General features: G+C 45.9%; 1 protein-coding gene across 1 annotated transcript in view; it reads right to left on the minus strand.

Annotated features, from left to right (window-relative positions):
• Positions 1-16143, minus strand: part of TTPA (alpha tocopherol transfer protein) — a 31741-nt gene extending 15598 nt beyond the window's left edge. Inside the window, exon 1 of the mRNA XM_083187169.1 lies at positions 15811-16143. Within this exon, the coding sequence (XP_083043295.1) occupies positions 15811-16023 (213 nt within the window). The 5' untranslated portion in view covers positions 16024-16143. The remainder of the gene's footprint in view (positions 1-15810) is intronic.
• Positions 16144-16410: the final 267 nt, after the last annotated feature.

Below are 16410 nucleotides of genomic sequence, written 5' to 3' on the forward strand. Positions count from 1 at the left end.
ACAAGTGACTCCAATCATATAATAAATCCAGATCCTGCAGAGAGCATTTTGTCCCTCCTGGAAAGGGTCATGTTTGAAGGTATGCACAACCTAATTTACACCCTCCATTCCCTTTGGCAGGGGGGCCCTGGGTCTCCCCAAGGCTTAATCTGGCCCTGGGTGAGTTTGAAGCTTTAAATAACACTGGAAAATGCACCCGGAGGAGGATCATAGTGCAGGGAGGAGGTGGTCACAGGGAGGAGGAGGTCACAGGTCCAGGCAGCACAGCACGTTAGAAGCCCATAGGCGATGCCCCCCGTCGCGGTAACCCAACAGGGGATGCTAAGAGCTTCCCAAAATGCTGTAAAAACCCCGATAACGGGGTTTTTACCGCATTTTTAATTTAGGGAATCTCCCCCTGTGTGTCTACAGTCATTTTATTTTCAACCTTCAGAAAGTTATCATTTAAAGCTGGGGTAGCCAACCCTAGTCCTCGAGAGCTACCAACAGTGCATGTTTTGCAGGTCTCCTAACAGAATCACAAGTGAGCTAATTAGCTACATCTGTGGATCTTTTAAAATGTGTCAGTGATTAATGAGTGCAGCAGCTAGGTTGTCTGGAAAATGTGAACTGTTGGTAGCTCTCGAGGGCTAGGGTTGGCTACCACTGATTTAAAGCGTTTATCTTTCTATTAGCTGTTAAGCTTCTACTAGTTAAAAGTCTGTCAAAATGGCAGACACCAGGCCCAGGATATACTGGTCTCTATGAGCCAGAATGGGAAGGGGGTCGGTTTTCCCACCTAAACAAGACAAAGTCATGAGTGTCCCATCCTATGTCAGCATCCTGCAGCAGCTTACTGCTTGGAAAAACGTAGCCACCTACAGGAAGCCAAAGGTAAGGGCTCATCCATACTGAGGGGGGGCTGGCTTCAATGCACCATGTAGGGTGAGGCTAGCAGGGCTAGTGAAGTATGTTGGTGAAATAACGTTGGGAAAGTCGAACCAGATACAAGTTGCGACCACGGGCTGCAATTTTCACTCACACCCATATAGGAGAGCAAAAAACTTGCACATGTTTAGCTGCACATCACACAGAATTTTGTAGACAAGATGCAGATTCTTTTTTAAAAACATGTATACTATATATGGATGCATGGCAGTCAGGTGCCATGATATCATGGGGATATGACTGCAACGAGGAAAAGCAAATAATTTACTAAGTAAACATATTGACTCTGAAAACATAAGACAGTCATATGTAGCAAGAATTAAATAAATGTTTTAATACATGGCAACCACATTCATGCAATGCACATTTACTCGTCAAGCCCAGTCATGTCTAACATGCGGAGGCACTCAGTACCTGCACTTGTGGTTAGGGTGGATGATTAAATAAGGCATTATCTGCCACCACAGCTCCTGGCCATACCTGCAAGTGAATGCAAGTAAATAAGAGAAGCAGCACCTAAGAAGAGTGGCGGAGGTCCCATCTTCGCACTTACTGTACTGGCAGGAATAAAATGCGAGTAAAAAGGGGTTGGGATCATTGGGTAAACAGCAAGTTGGTTGACATGCATTAAGGTCAACATGCATTAAGGGTTAGGTCGACAGGGTCATTAGGTCGGAATCGGTACATCTGTCAGAATGAACTTAGGTCTACAGTCATTAGGTCGACCCCACTAGGTCGACTGGCAGGAAGGTCGACCTGACTTAAGGTCGACATGGGCCAAGGTCGACGTGACTTAAGGTCGAATTTGCATAAAGGTCGACATGAGAAAGGTCGACTGGTCATAAGGTCGACATGGGGTTTTCACTGTTTTTTTATCCGAATGTCAACACAGTCGACATGGACACAGTTGCCAATGAGAATCGGACCCTCGCATCGCTCGCTTCGCTCGCAATGCTTCGGGCACGGTGCCTCGCTGCGCTCGGCACACTATTTTATTCTCCCACCACGCCCTTGTGGATGGTAGGGCAGGAAATACTGCCTGTCGGCACATGTCGGCTCAAAAAACAGTGAAAAACCCCATGTCGACCTTATGACCAGTCGACCTTTCTCATGTCGACCTTTATGCAAATTCACCTTAAGTCATGTCGACCTTAAGTCAGGTCGACCTTCCTGCCAGTCGACCTAGTGGGGTCGACCTAATGACTGTAGACCTAAGTTCATTCTAATAGATGACCGCTTCCCATTAGGTCAACATGGCCAACAGTCAAAAGGTCGACATGGGGATTTTCAAATTTTTTTGTCCCGAATTTCTACAGTCGACATGGACACTGAAACGTAGCACCGAGTCTCCTCGCTGTGCTACGCTCGGCCTAGTAGATGGTAGGGCAAGTAATACCGCCTGTCTGGCACATGTCGGCTCCAAAAAAAATGTGAAAAAAACCTATATCGACCTTTTGACTGTGGACCTTCCCCATGTCAACCTAATGCTTATGTTGACTTATTGACCCTGTTGACCTTCCTGCATGTCAACTAATGCTTGTTGACCATCATACTGTGTAGACCTAATGATCGTATCCCGTAAAAAGCACAATACAGGTTGAGTATCCCTTATCCGAAATGCTCAGGACCATGAGCATTCCGGATAAGGGAATTTTCCGGTTTTTGGAATAATTTTTTTTAGGCATACTTACCTGTCCCCTGGTGGTGCCTGGTGGTCCCTCAGCGTCCACATTGCCCCCCCCCCCCCCCCCGGAGTCCACAGCAGGCCTTCAGCACCGTCTCCGGAGTCTCCAGCGGTCCCAGGAGTGCTTGGCGCGAGTTCCCAGGCGCGCCGGTGATGTCACGGCCACACTCGCGCAAAGCACTCCTGGAACTGCCTGAGAGGATACTGAAGGCCTGCCATGGATGCCGGGGGACTTGGTAAGTATAAAAAAAAAGGATTTGGGGGGGGGGGGGGGGGCGAAATCAAATTGTTCCAAAAAACCACGGATTTTGGAATAATTCGGATAAGGGATCTACAGATATGGGATACTCAACTTGTACAAGAAAACGCTTTGTAATTTCTCGTCATACTATAATTTTTGTGTAAAACACAGGTCAGATGAATGAAAATTAAGCAACACTTGTACTATGCTATGCAAGTTTGGCAGAAAAAGGATTGACATCATTACAAAATATTATTGCATATATCAACCTGCTCCAGCACTAGACATAGGGCCTAATTCATGTTTGTTACATAGCCGCAAGGAAGTGGCTGTACAATTCTGTGTATTTAAAGTTCAAATGAGGCGTGATTCTGTGTGCAAAATCCGAGTGCTGTGAAAGCAGCCTCAAAATCACCACTGTGACCAGTAGTCAGTAAGGGGGGTATTCCATTAAGTCTGTTGTTTTTCAGCTAGCTGGAGAAAAAAAACCCAGTCATTACTATTCTATTGTTTTTTTAGTCCTGTTTTGCCGATGCAGATTTCGAAACTGCATCAGCGAAACATGAGTAAAAAACTTGAAAAAAGCTGCAATTTCAACAAAAAACATATAGACAGGCGAGTATTTTGCCAATCCATGTGTTTTTTGACCATGCCCTTTTTTGACTAGTTGGAAAAAACGGAATTTGGATGAATAGGTTGAATCTGAATTCAACTGATAAATGGCGAAAAGTACATTTTTTTTCGACTAGTCGAAGAAACTGCACTTAATTGAATACCCCCCTCTAGTGTGCATACAACATCACAAGACCTATTCTGCATAGAATAGGTCTTGCACCTGACAGACCCAGAACCATTGTATCTGTAGGAAAACCATCAGGTTGGAATATGTAAGTGGAATATGTAAATGTGCATTGTAGTAAATCTGTAGGTTTAAAGAAAACGGGAAGCATCTCAAACCTCAACGAGAAATAAATTACAAAATGGTTTCAAATATTGCTTAGTGTGTACCTGACTTTAGATTGGTGGTTTTAAAGACATTACAAAAACTAGACTAATTTAACACTAGGATTCAGATTACTAAAGGATATGTTTACAACGCTTTGTTTTGATTACTAGTACCAATTTTATTCTTTATGCCCTGGGAGTGTGGCACCGGGGAGTTAAACAATTTGAAGTTAACATTCCAATCAGGTTCAGTCACTTTAATGTCAATGACCAGCAGATCAGTGCTCACGTAGTGTGATAAAGTCTGATGCTGACCATCAGAAGAGAATATAGGACACACACGTGCAGATAATGATGGTTGATATGTGAAATAGATTTTATAAAAGTACATAATGTTCTTTGTGAAAATAAATGTAAAACAATAGTTGTGTAACCTATTGAACCACAGAGAACACAGTGAAAAGAACAAGAATGTTTTTAATCAAATGGCCAATTGGGGTAGGGGTAAGCTTAAGAGGTCTCGGAACAGGGCCGTAATCACAAGACATCCCAATAGTCCAGGCTTGCTGGGAAGTGTAAGGAGCCTCATCAGAAAGTGGACACGATTGAGTTATTAGTTGTGATGGTGAAAGATCAGAGCACATTTGATGTATGTTTATATGTGTAATAAACATATACCAATGGAGGTAGTTATAAGTACCAAGTGCACCTTTTAGACAAGTAGGTGTAATTATTTGCATTAAATATTGTTAGCAAAAAAAAAAAACTAAACCATCCAGCGTTTAGAAAGAACAATCACTGACAGAGAGAACAGTTAGCTAATAATTACATAAATCATCTAGAACTGAAAGGTACTTACTATGTCAACATTAAAACGTGTCTTACATAACTGTATGCAATGTGCAGTTTTCTATGAACCTCCAATGTAAATGTAAAAAAAAAAACCTGAATTGTAAATTTGGGGTATGGATCATTGGCTAGACAGACATTAGGTCATGAAGATGGACATGGTCAGGAGATCTCCAAAAGGATTGAGTCGACATGGGGAAAGTCGACAGTCAAAGGTCGGCATGGGGTTTTTCACCTTTTTTGTCCCAAATGTCAACACAGTCGACATGGACACTAAAAGTGCACCGCTGCACTCGCCATGCATTTGGGCATGGTCCCTTGCTACCCTCGGCACACTTTTTTATTCTCCCACCACGCCGTAGTGGATGGTAGGGCATTAAATACTGCCTGTCGGCACATGTCGGCTCAAAAAGAGTGAAAAACGCCATGTTGACCTTCCCCATTTTGACCTAATGCTTGTGTCGACCTTCAGTCATGTCAAACCTTCAGTTTGAAAAAAAAACCTCAGGAGCCTGAGTTGTGCTCCCTACCACCAGTGCTGTGCCTAAACACGTGCAAAGGGGGCCGTGCGATCGAAGTGGGCCATCTCCCGAAGGAGACTGGCCCTGTTTTTCCCCTAACCCCTCTCAACCATAAGGCCGAAGAGGGGAAAATAGGGAACGGTGGGTCCTCTCCGCCGAAGCTTAGAGAGACCCTCATTCCTCAACCCCCGGAAGGGTTAGGACGGTGGGTCCTCCGCTCCCGAAGGTTTAAAGAGACCCTCAGTAGACTTCCCTCCGCCTTGTGGCTCGGGGTCGTCCTCGGGGGACCGAAGCTCTCCCCAAAAGGCGAGAGCTTCGGCACATTGGGGAAATGGAAGGCCGAAAGGGTCGACCACACTACTCAAAAAACGTGACAAACTACAAAAAAACAAGGAACGTGAAAAGTGACAAACGTGAGAGGGGAAGAGAAATAAATAATAAAGATACCTCAGCCAGAAGGCCGGGGTGGGGGTGTGAAAAATTGTCCTACCCCATCCAAAAGGACGAGGTAAGGACGTGAAGCGCCGCCTGAAGGGGAAGTGCGCAGTGCAAGTGCCTACTAGTGCATAGTGATTTTGGGATCACCCGTGCATGTTCGGCACCCCCGAGTTTCCCCGGGGGCACAGTGCAGCCTCGGACTCCAAGCAACCGACCGATCAGCGTCCGACCAAGGTTTCTCTGTTCCCATCGTAGGGCACTTTCCAACCCCTGGCATGGGAATGGGTACTCCACTGGGCTTTTCGACTGACTCCCTTAGGGGCTGCGACCCCCTCGGAAGAGCAATCTACTCAGTCTCAGTGTTTCTCCGATCCCAAGGTTAAGGTACTAAGCTGGGCCTTTCGCGGTCTCCCCATCAGAGGCTACGAACCTCTGGAACAGGAGCCATCTACTCAGTCCCAGCCTTTCTCCGCTCCTTGTGAATGGATACTAGACTGAGCCTTTCGCTGTCTCATCCTTCGGGGGCTACGAACCCCGTCAAGAGAGCCAAACTACTAGGCCCAGTGTTTCTCCCCCCCTCTCACCAGTGGGTTTACGGAAACAACACCTCCTACCACTGGCAGAGGTGAAGGTACTCAGCCAGACTTTTCACCACTCCCAGGCAAAAAAGAGGGGTCCCACACCCTCCGCCCATCAGAGCAGCTACTCCGTCCAGCCTTTCTCTATTCTCTGCCAGAGGCCAGTCCATACCCACTGATAAGAACAGATACTACACTTGATCTTAGCCAAAAGGCAGAGCGCAAACCTTCAGTGGTTGACCTAATGCTTGTCAACCTAGTGACCGTATCCCGTTAAATGGAGAGTGGAATTACACAGGTGTGAAAACTGCAGCTTACATCAGGAGACTGAAGGCACATACACACTGGGTGTTTTTGCCGAACAACAAAATGAAAAGCACTGCCCTGCATTTACATTGATCGATTTTCACCCGGACCATCAATCTTCGGGGAGCGGATCACTTTCTATGGAAGGTGGTTCACTTGGCCTGACGGAACGGCGGCAGCTGTCGATAATGCAGAAGCGCGCATCGTTGCTCATCGCTTGCCCACACACACACTAGTGGAATTTGAGTCAAAGTACTGTAGCTCAAAATGGTAAAAGTGAGCTACTTTGGCCTCAAAATCGACCAGTGTAAATGCACCCTAATGCTTCCAGCCTGAACCAGTTAAGTTTTAATATTGAAATGACCTGGATAATGTGAATATTGTGATTTAAGTTTTGGCCCTGTACTAAATGCCAATAATATAAAGCTTATCAGAATCAGGATTATTTTAGAGGGCGAGGGAGGGCTCACCGGCAGTCTGGATTCCGACAATCATTACCCTGACAGCGGAATCCCGCCACACGGGTAGTGGCTATTCTCCCTTGTCGGGGTCCACGACCCCCATAGAGGGAGAATAAAATAGGCGGCAAGTGTAGTGAGCCACTATGCCCGCAGCGTGGCGAGCCTGCAAGGGGCTTCATTGCGCTTGCCCTGCTGTCTAAGTCCCCGCAGTCAGGAGTCCGACGTCGGGCTGATGACTGCCAGAATACCAACTGTCGGGTTGTTATACCACACCCATTTTAGAGACCCCACTCTCTCCAGAGATGATCTTCAATGCTGAAAATAAAATAAAACACCTCCTAGTACATAACATTTACTAACATTCCATGGCAACTAACATTGTACAATGTATAAAAATACAGTATGGCTTATCTGATAAAGCACCAAACCTTGGATATCAGGATCTGTTGCTGCCAATCTAAACCAGTAAACAAACTCAACCAATGCAGAATATAGGACTTCTTACAAGGAAATTATTAGGAAAGGGGTAACAAAGAGGGAATAATACTGTACATGTGCACCTTTACCACAAATGACAAGGAAAATCAATAGGATGATGGTATTAATAGTCCACAATATTAGAAATGTAGGCTTGATTTAACGATCCATCAGTTCGGGGTCCCAGAGAGTATAGTTAGACGGCTGTGGAAAGTACTCTCCTTTTTCAGGGGGCAAGCTTAAATACCCCTTTCACACTGCCGCAAAAACCCGGGTTGTTCTCTTGTGGACCCGGGTCAGCATTGGTGTAAAAGGGGTGAACCTGTGTCCATTTTACTGACTGTATTCAATGCCGCCGGTTAAACGGCGGCAATCGCTGAAAACAAGCAATCCTTGCCGTTTAAACCCCACGCTGGCTGCTCACCCTATTCAACATTCCAGGGGAATCCTCGCTGTCAGAGGATTCCCCCAAAAAGTGAGGCTCATGGCTATTGCAGGGAGCCTGCTGCATTTAGCCGCGAGCCTCGCTGTTTTAGCGGCTGCATACGCCGTTTTCCCCTCGCTCCAAAAACCTAGCGAGGTGGAAACGGCGTGTGCAGGGGGTCAGTTGAATACCGTGCGAGCTGTGATAGCGAGTAGGCAGCACTGCCCGCTGTCACCGCTCGTCCCCGGCATTGAATACTGCCCTACTGTTCCCGCTAGGCTGTTTTAGCGGGGCGCTGCGCCCTGCCCAATTTTTAAAGGGCAAAATGCGCCCTGCCCCTCTAGCAGTGCCCCGCTAAAACAGCCTGCTGCCTGTCCTGCCGGAGTGCACCAGTGAAGCCCAGCGCCGCCATAGATTGTGGTGCACGGCGCGTTCCCGGCAGCTCGGGGACGTAGTCACGGCCGGGCAAGCCCCCTTCGGTGACGCGGCGGCCCGGTAATGCCCTCTTCGGTGACGCAGCGGCCCGGGCACGCCCCCATTCGTGACGCGCCGGCCTGGGTACGCCCCCATTCGTGACGCGGCGCCCCGGGCACGCACCCATTCGTGACGCGGCTGCCCGGGCACGCCCCCATATGTGCCGTCGCCGTGCCTGGTCCGCCCCTCCAGCGCCCTGCCCCGTTTGGTTCCTAGAAGGAACACTACTGCCCTATACCTTGCAACATTTTTGTGTATACAAGCCTAGGATCTCTAATAGGCCCAGATGTTAGCAAAAATGTGGATAGAGATAAAGTGTAGAAAGATAAAGTACCAATCAGCTTTTGTCATTTTTTTTTAAACACAGCCTGTATAGTGACAAATGATGATTTGGTAGTACTCAATATCTCTGCACTTTATCTCTCCACAATCTTTGATCAATCTGGGCCCTATAGCTTACATCTTCTGCAACTGATAAGGCACGCTCCACCATGTGGCCTGGATTCTCTAGGCATAACAAGGGTCATTGGTAAATGAGGTCCCATGACTGCAGACTTAGTTATTGACAGCCCTGCAGATACCATGATGCAACTATTAAGCTGTATTACTCCTGTGATGCTTCCCCTCGGGATAAAATAAAAAAAATACATTTTGTTCATAAATAATCAAGTAACTGTTGTATGGAGGAAAGAGACTGGCAATGAATCAATGTTACTCCACTTTCAGGCACTACAGCCAAAAAATAAAATATATATATGTCTTTATATTAACATTTGCGAAACATGTCACAAACAGACCAATATGCTTATCTCCATCATAGAATTCAGCTGCGAAAACTAACAAGTGCACAAATAGATTTATATTCTATTTCCATAACCTGAACGCAGAGCGTCTCCCCAGAATTGCAAAGTCAAACCTGTGCTATAGCGTCAGGATATCACCTGAGGTGCAAAGGTTCAGGGGGCGCCGAGATCATTGAATAATGACACTTGTCCAACTAGACCAGTGGTAGCCAACCCTAGCCCTCTAGAGCTACCAACAGTTCACATTTTCCAGACAACCTAGCTGCTGCAGAGCTGCACTCATTAATCACTGACACATTTTAAAAGATACACAGATGGAGCTAATTAGCTCACTTGTGATTCTGTGAGGAGACCTGCAAAACATGCACTGTTGGTAGCTCTCGAGGACTAGGGTTGGCTACCCCAGAACTAGACACAGCAGGTCAAGTCAGTAAGAAGCTAATCGCAGGCAATACCAGCCGCGTGCTGTTGGGACGCTGGTAGTGGTACGCGTCACAAGGTTTCCAATACATTTCACAAGTTCGTTCACAGACCTATATGGGGAGTCTGATGCAGTCATTTATCCGGCAGTCAAAATACAGATGGTCAAAATACCCACCATTGGCAGACAGTCAAAATACAGACATGGTCAAAAAGTCGATGCAAGTTTTTCGACTTGTTCTTACTTCACGATCCAGGTGGGCATAGAGTTACATTATAATAGTGTGCTGAGGGCAGCATACCATGAGAGGGGGCACAGTACACTTATTTGGTGTCCATATCGACACAGACATCCCCCAAAAACAACATGTCTACTTTTTGACATTTCGACATGTTAAATGTCTGCATAATAAATGTTGGCATTTTGAATATGTCAGTATATTGGCTGTTTGACAAATGTCAGTATTTTGACCATCTGTATTAGATGTCGGGAGATCATAGTGGACCTGGGGAACATATGTGCCTGCTTGGGTGTCAGCATTTATGCCTTCAAAATATGGGTGTACAGTATGTTCCGATGTATTTCAGCACCGCTCTGTAGGTACGTCAGATTCTGATGCAGTTCAATCTTGACTGTTTACTTATAACCTTAACCCAGGTTTGACTAACGTTTCTAAACCTTTGCCCTACCTGTGGTCTGTTTATGTTACCTTGACCCCAGTCCCTTTCCCTTGCAGAGTCGGCGCCTTCCTACTGAGGCTAGTTCTGAGGGGACACAAGCTGTGTTATACAGGCAAGCAAGCCCGTTACTCCATTGCAGGGTCCCTGATATTATTTATTTTGAGGTAAAGGCAGGCTAGAATAACATTGGGGTGGATGGGGCTACAGCACCAGGCCTCCACATACAAATAGGCCTATCATCACATGTCAACAGCAAACGCAATAAGAGTTCCCTTTGCCGTGTAGAGATTTCAAGGTTTATGACAATAGAGTACTTCTGGCCATGAACAGCCATTGACCATTGCATGCCCAAGCCACGTGGGACACTGGGAGGGATCGTTGAGGTGAGAAACCCATAGGCTTCTATTAAACAATGCCATCTAATCTCTGGAAGGTTCGGATTTCGGAGCTTGGTGTATATGGGGAATGCAGTCAATGCATCATGCCCATTGTCAGATGTAGTGGCATTGTACCCAATGGCATGCACACACCATACAATAGTTTCCCAAACTCTTCCATTGCAGTCCAGGTTTTAAGGATATCCATGATTGAATCCAGATGGCTAATGATTCCCATACGCGGTGGGATGGTTGCATGCATTTTTACATTTTTAGTTTGAAAGTATCATATGTAGTTCATATCGCATTGTGTTTGCATATGGCTGGCGATGCTATGCACGCTCCCACGCATCGTATACGTTCTCTGCTTAAATCTGCATGCATGCCATGTTAGGAAATGCAGCTATTCATGCGATCAGTGGTGGACGCCCTTGATTATTTTCAGACCCAGGCCCATGCAGCCCAGGATAGAGTATAACTGCTATAAATTACACAGCTAGAAAAACACTGGGAATGAGGACAGTGCCTGTAGGATCTAAAGCTGGGTACACACTAATAGATATAGCTGCAGATCATTTCACACTGTCCGATCCATCGGATCTGACATAACAAGTGGGTGGGTGGATTTGCATGTGCCCACCCACTAAGCTGTGAATCACCAACTGCTCCCGGCGCGGCTGTACAGGTGGTCAGCGGATCTCCCATACACAGCATGATGCGCCGATATACAGCATCTCTAGAGATATCGGGCATCAGCTGTGTTCAAAGCCGGCACGATATATCTGTGAACGACCCTGTTCACAGATGTATCGCTCGATATATCAGCCAGTGTGTACGCACCTTTACAGTCTAGAATGCACTGGTGAACCTGTAATATGGGCCCCGGGTATAGGTGGGCCCACACAGCACACCCTTTATTTAATATTTTATTTGTCATGAGTTCAGCTTCAGAACTGCAGCATTTAAAAAAAAAAAAATGTTGCCACTTTTATATCCTGTGATTTGTGAATGTGCAGTAGAAATGGAATGGGATCATTCGTCAGACTGCATTTAGGTCTACAGTCATTAGGTCGACCCCACTAGGTCGACTGGCAGGAAGGTCGACCTGACTTAAGGTCGACATGGGCCAAGGTCGACATGACTTAAGGTCGAATTTGCATAAAGGTCGACATGAGGAAGGTCGACTGGTCATAAGGTCGACATGGGTTTTTCACTGTTTTTTGATCCGAATGTCGACACAGTCAACATGGACACAGTTAGCAAAGAGAATCGGACCCTCGCATCGCTCGCTATGCTTCGGGCACGGTGCCTCGCTGCGCTCGGCACACTATTTTATTCTCCCACCACGCCCTAGTGGATGGTAGGGCATGAAATACCGCCTGTCGGCACATGTCGGCTCAAAAAACAGTGAAAAACCCATGTCGACCTTATGACCAGTCGACCTTCCTCATGTCGACCTTTATGCAAATTCGACCTTAAGTCATGTCGACCTTGGCCCATGTCGACCTTAAGTCAGGTCGACCTTCCTGCCAGTCGACCTAGTGGGGTCGACCTAATGACTGTAGACCTAAGTTCATTCTAATAGATGACCGCATCCCGTAGAAATTGGTCACTGCGAGTATGCACCATGTTTCTGGAGACCTGTGTTTGGGCAGTATACTCTGGCATAATCACCCCCCCCCCCTACATTAGAACGATTCTGCACAATTTTGGCGAATTTCGATGTTTCGGGCCGATATATCATATGAAAAGTGCCACATCGTTTGTGTTTTTCATCCGACTCGATGCACGGTCCGGTGACAGTCGGGTGGGAGCCTCTAGGTTGGTCAGACCGCACCTGTGATTTGTCGGAATTGGATGTAATCGGATGGAAAAATGGAGTGCTTTTGGCGCATGCGATAGATCATATGCAATATATTGCAGAAAGTATAGTACACAGGCAATTTGGCCAGATAAATCTCAATTTACCAAATTGCATGCACAAAATGACACCAAAGTACCAAATTGGATGCAATCACTCCCGGGAAGATCCAATTTCAGCATCAGATATATCGTTCTAAAGGAGCCCACACACGCACCGATCCCGGCGGTGCGAAGCTATGCGATGGGGTGCGCGCTCCTGTGGCACCTCATCGCACAGTACAAAAAGTATGTGCTGCACATACTTTTTGTACTAGCTTTTTATCGCATAGCATCGCATGCACAAGGCATACGATGTGATGCTTTGTGTGCTAGTTAAGCCCACAACGCACGCCAGGATCGACGCGTGTGTGGGCACCTTAATGTAAGGGGCTCTTTACAGTACCATACTATCCCTTTAAACTAGGATGCTCATGGATTACACATTGTAAAAAGGAGAGCATGGTAAGCCTATTCACATCCTAGACCAGGGGTAGCCAACTCCAGTTCGCGAGCGCTACCAACAGTTAATGTTTCCCAGGTCTCCTCCCAGAATCACATGTGAAGTAATTAGCCCCACCTGTGGATCTTTAAACATGTGTCAGTCAGTAATGAGTGCACCTGCAAGGTGAGCTGGAAAACATGAACTGTTGGTACTGTAGCTCTCGAGGACTGGAGTTGGCTACCCCTGTCCTAGACCAATGGTTCCCAAACAAAGTATAATGCCGTGTTCTCACTGCCGACTGCAGGGACGGAACCCCGTTCTCACTGCAAGGCAAATTCCCGGGTGAAGAAGTTCTACCCGGTAATTTGCCTTTTAACACAGGTTTTTCTGCAGTGTGAACGGGTCAACCCGTGTCTGCATACCCGGATCTCAAACATGGGTAAAAAGAAGGATTTTACCCGTGTATGAGATCCGGGTATGCGACCGATTCACACTGCAAACAAACCCGTGTTAAAAGGCAAATTCCCGGGTCGACATGATAGACCCGGGAATTTGCCTGCAGTGAGAACGGGGTATTATAAAACTGACTGAGGAACTAATTAAGTCACCTGTGCCTAAGCATGCATATCCTGGAACCTGGATATGTTGTGGTGCATTGATGACCACATTTTGGGAACCACTGTCCTAGACAATTTCTACCAACTAGGTTAGCATCTATTTGTGCTCGCAAAGTGACCTGACAATGGCGATCTGTGCCTACAGTAATTGGCACTTTACTATCTTTATCTATCGGCGATCCAAAAGTATCAAGGATACCGTAGTAAGAAGTGCATTGGAAGTGCCTAAAAGGAGTAGTGAGAGAAGCCAAGGCTTCCATCGCTGTGGCCTCTGTTTGATGTGTCGAACTACGAAAGGCACAAGCAAGATAAAAGAATTTACAGTAAAAGGCCAGAAATACCCTATAAGAGACTTCTTAACATGTAACACAAGGAATTTGGTGTATGCATTAGAATGCAATTGTGGGTTAGTGTATGTAGGCAAGACTACAAGATGCTTGAAAGTCCGCCTATCGGAACATATATATAACATAAAAAAAGGCTTTGATAATCACACGGTGTCTGCACATTTCAAAAAGGTACATGGTTCAAATCCGGGATGTATAAAAACTTTTTGGGGGATCCAGTCCATTAGTCCTAGCTGGCGTCACAATAACTTAGATTCCAAACTAGCGAGGACGGAAATGGAATGGATTTATAAATTACATACCCTGGTACCACTGGGTTTGAACAGTGAGTTCGAACTCAAGTGGTTCTTGTAACCATGAATCTTTTCGAATAGGGTTTATATATACTTGGTGGATGTATTTTATGTATGTATGTGATATCAAGTGAATATATCTTTAGGTTGCCGTTTTTTAGATAATGTATTTTTTGTATATTTTTTGTATATGTAACTGATACTATTTCTTTTTGTTTGTATACACCTCCTAAAAAATGGACTGCACATTGTGAGCTGGCTTTACAGAAGGTTTACTTCATTATCCATACTATTCCATATAAACTGGACTTTAGAAAGGATGGGACTGAATGTGAACCATATCGTAAAAATGGAGGTGCGTTCCGGAAGAAAGGAATTGCGTTTCACAGCCAGGAAATGGTCGGAGGGATATGTATGTGACGCTCGTAACGTCACTTCCGGTTATGGAAATCGGAGCGTTACGTCCGGGAGACCGGAATCGTGCAGCTGTTATGCATTGATAATTGTGGGAGGGGGATAAAAAGGCCCCGTCTGATAGCATTCACTACGCTTCTGAGGAAGGGCATCCGTGCCCGAAAGCGCGCTTAAGCCGTGTGAATACTACCAAACGGATCCTGTCCTGAGGCCGGAGAGGGACTGCACATTCTGACATCTACCGCTGGTCGGCTATTTGGAGGACCTGCATATTCCGAGGGCACAGTTCTGGGATCCTACTACCCTGCGGGGTTTGTTGCTTGTTTTTATCGTCCACATGTGAGTGTATCTAATAAATGTCAATTTTTTATTGTAAAACGTCTCTGTACTATATACTTCTCATCGAGTCCACAGGGATTATTCATGTGGAAGATTGGATTGAAAAGACCTATTGATATGCGCATAATATCCTACTGAATGTGAGTGTATTGAATAAACATCAATCAGTCTCTATTTCAGACGTCATTGCACTATGGTCTTTCTTTTTCTGAGTTTCTTTTAGATCATAGAGACTCTAAAGAATTACACATTAACACGTTGTGTAAGTGATATCTAAACTCGCCAGTGGATGTACACAAATATTGTTGTATAGTAATTGGCACTTGCAACTCCTTCCAACTAGAGAGGCATGACGTTGGGGACAAGGGACAGACAGACAAATCTGAGCGGCTCTGCATGTGTACTTATGCACTGGTTTGGCATGCAACTTTTACTGGGGTGAGTTTTTCTTAACTGTGGGGTCCCCATATATAAAACCCTCCTGTATCTTATGCAAGGGATCCCATATGGCTATCAGGGGGAAGTAGATACTGGATATATCTTATTTTTTTTTTTTTTGTTATATATATATTTTTAAACAAATTATCCATTATTTAAATTGTAACTGCAAAATGCCGATGTAGAATTGCTAGCATTCTCTTACTGTATATTGCAATTGCCACAATTCATTCCTAGCCTAACATCTATCCTGCAAACTTCACTGGACCTCAGCACTTTCCTCATCTCCTCTATATACAGTACAGTGAGAGTCTAACAGAGTCTCACAGTACCACTGGCACAGCCCCTTCCTAGTCTACAAGCAAGGCATTCCTGCACTTTGCACATAGCCCTGCAACTCTACTTACAGTACCTTATATGCCAGATGTATAGAGAAATCCCTGGCTCTGAGGAATCGCAGCAGGAACTCGTCAGACAGCCCCAGGGGCCAGTGGCCGCTCTCCTCCTCCTCTGCCTTCTGCCTGATGAGCAGGAGAGCCTCTCTCACCACCGGAGAGTGGGCTGGTAAGTCATTCAGCTGCGGGTTCCCGGCTACAAAGTCTGCTGCCTGGACTTCCTCTGACATGTTCCTGCATTGGAATGAGCAGCAGCAGTGCACTAGGGTGATTGGGTTACTCCTCCTGCCGGGACTGGGCTGTGTCCCAGGAACATGTGCACGCCTGTGTGTGCTGTGCTGTGTAGCCAGGGGGGCACAGACTAGGGCTGCCAGCCAGGATTGTACAATAGGGGAAGTCTAATAGTTACACATTATCATTGCTACACACATGGGGGATATAGGATCAATGACTTGGGGAAGTCGCTGCAATCATGTAAGCTGCACTCTTCCTAATTTACCACATCCAGGCTTTATAGACGTCACTGAAAATGACCTAATTATCATTTTCCACTGTTAATCAACTGCAAGAGCAATTATTATTGTTTGTTGTATCTTTGAGCCTAATATCTGGCATCA

This window comes from Crinia signifera, chromosome 5 (genome assembly GCF_055691185.1).
Source record: "Crinia signifera chromosome 5, ASM5569118v1, whole genome shotgun sequence".
In the NCBI taxonomy this organism is placed as follows: domain Eukaryota; kingdom Metazoa; phylum Chordata; class Amphibia; order Anura; family Myobatrachidae; genus Crinia; species Crinia signifera.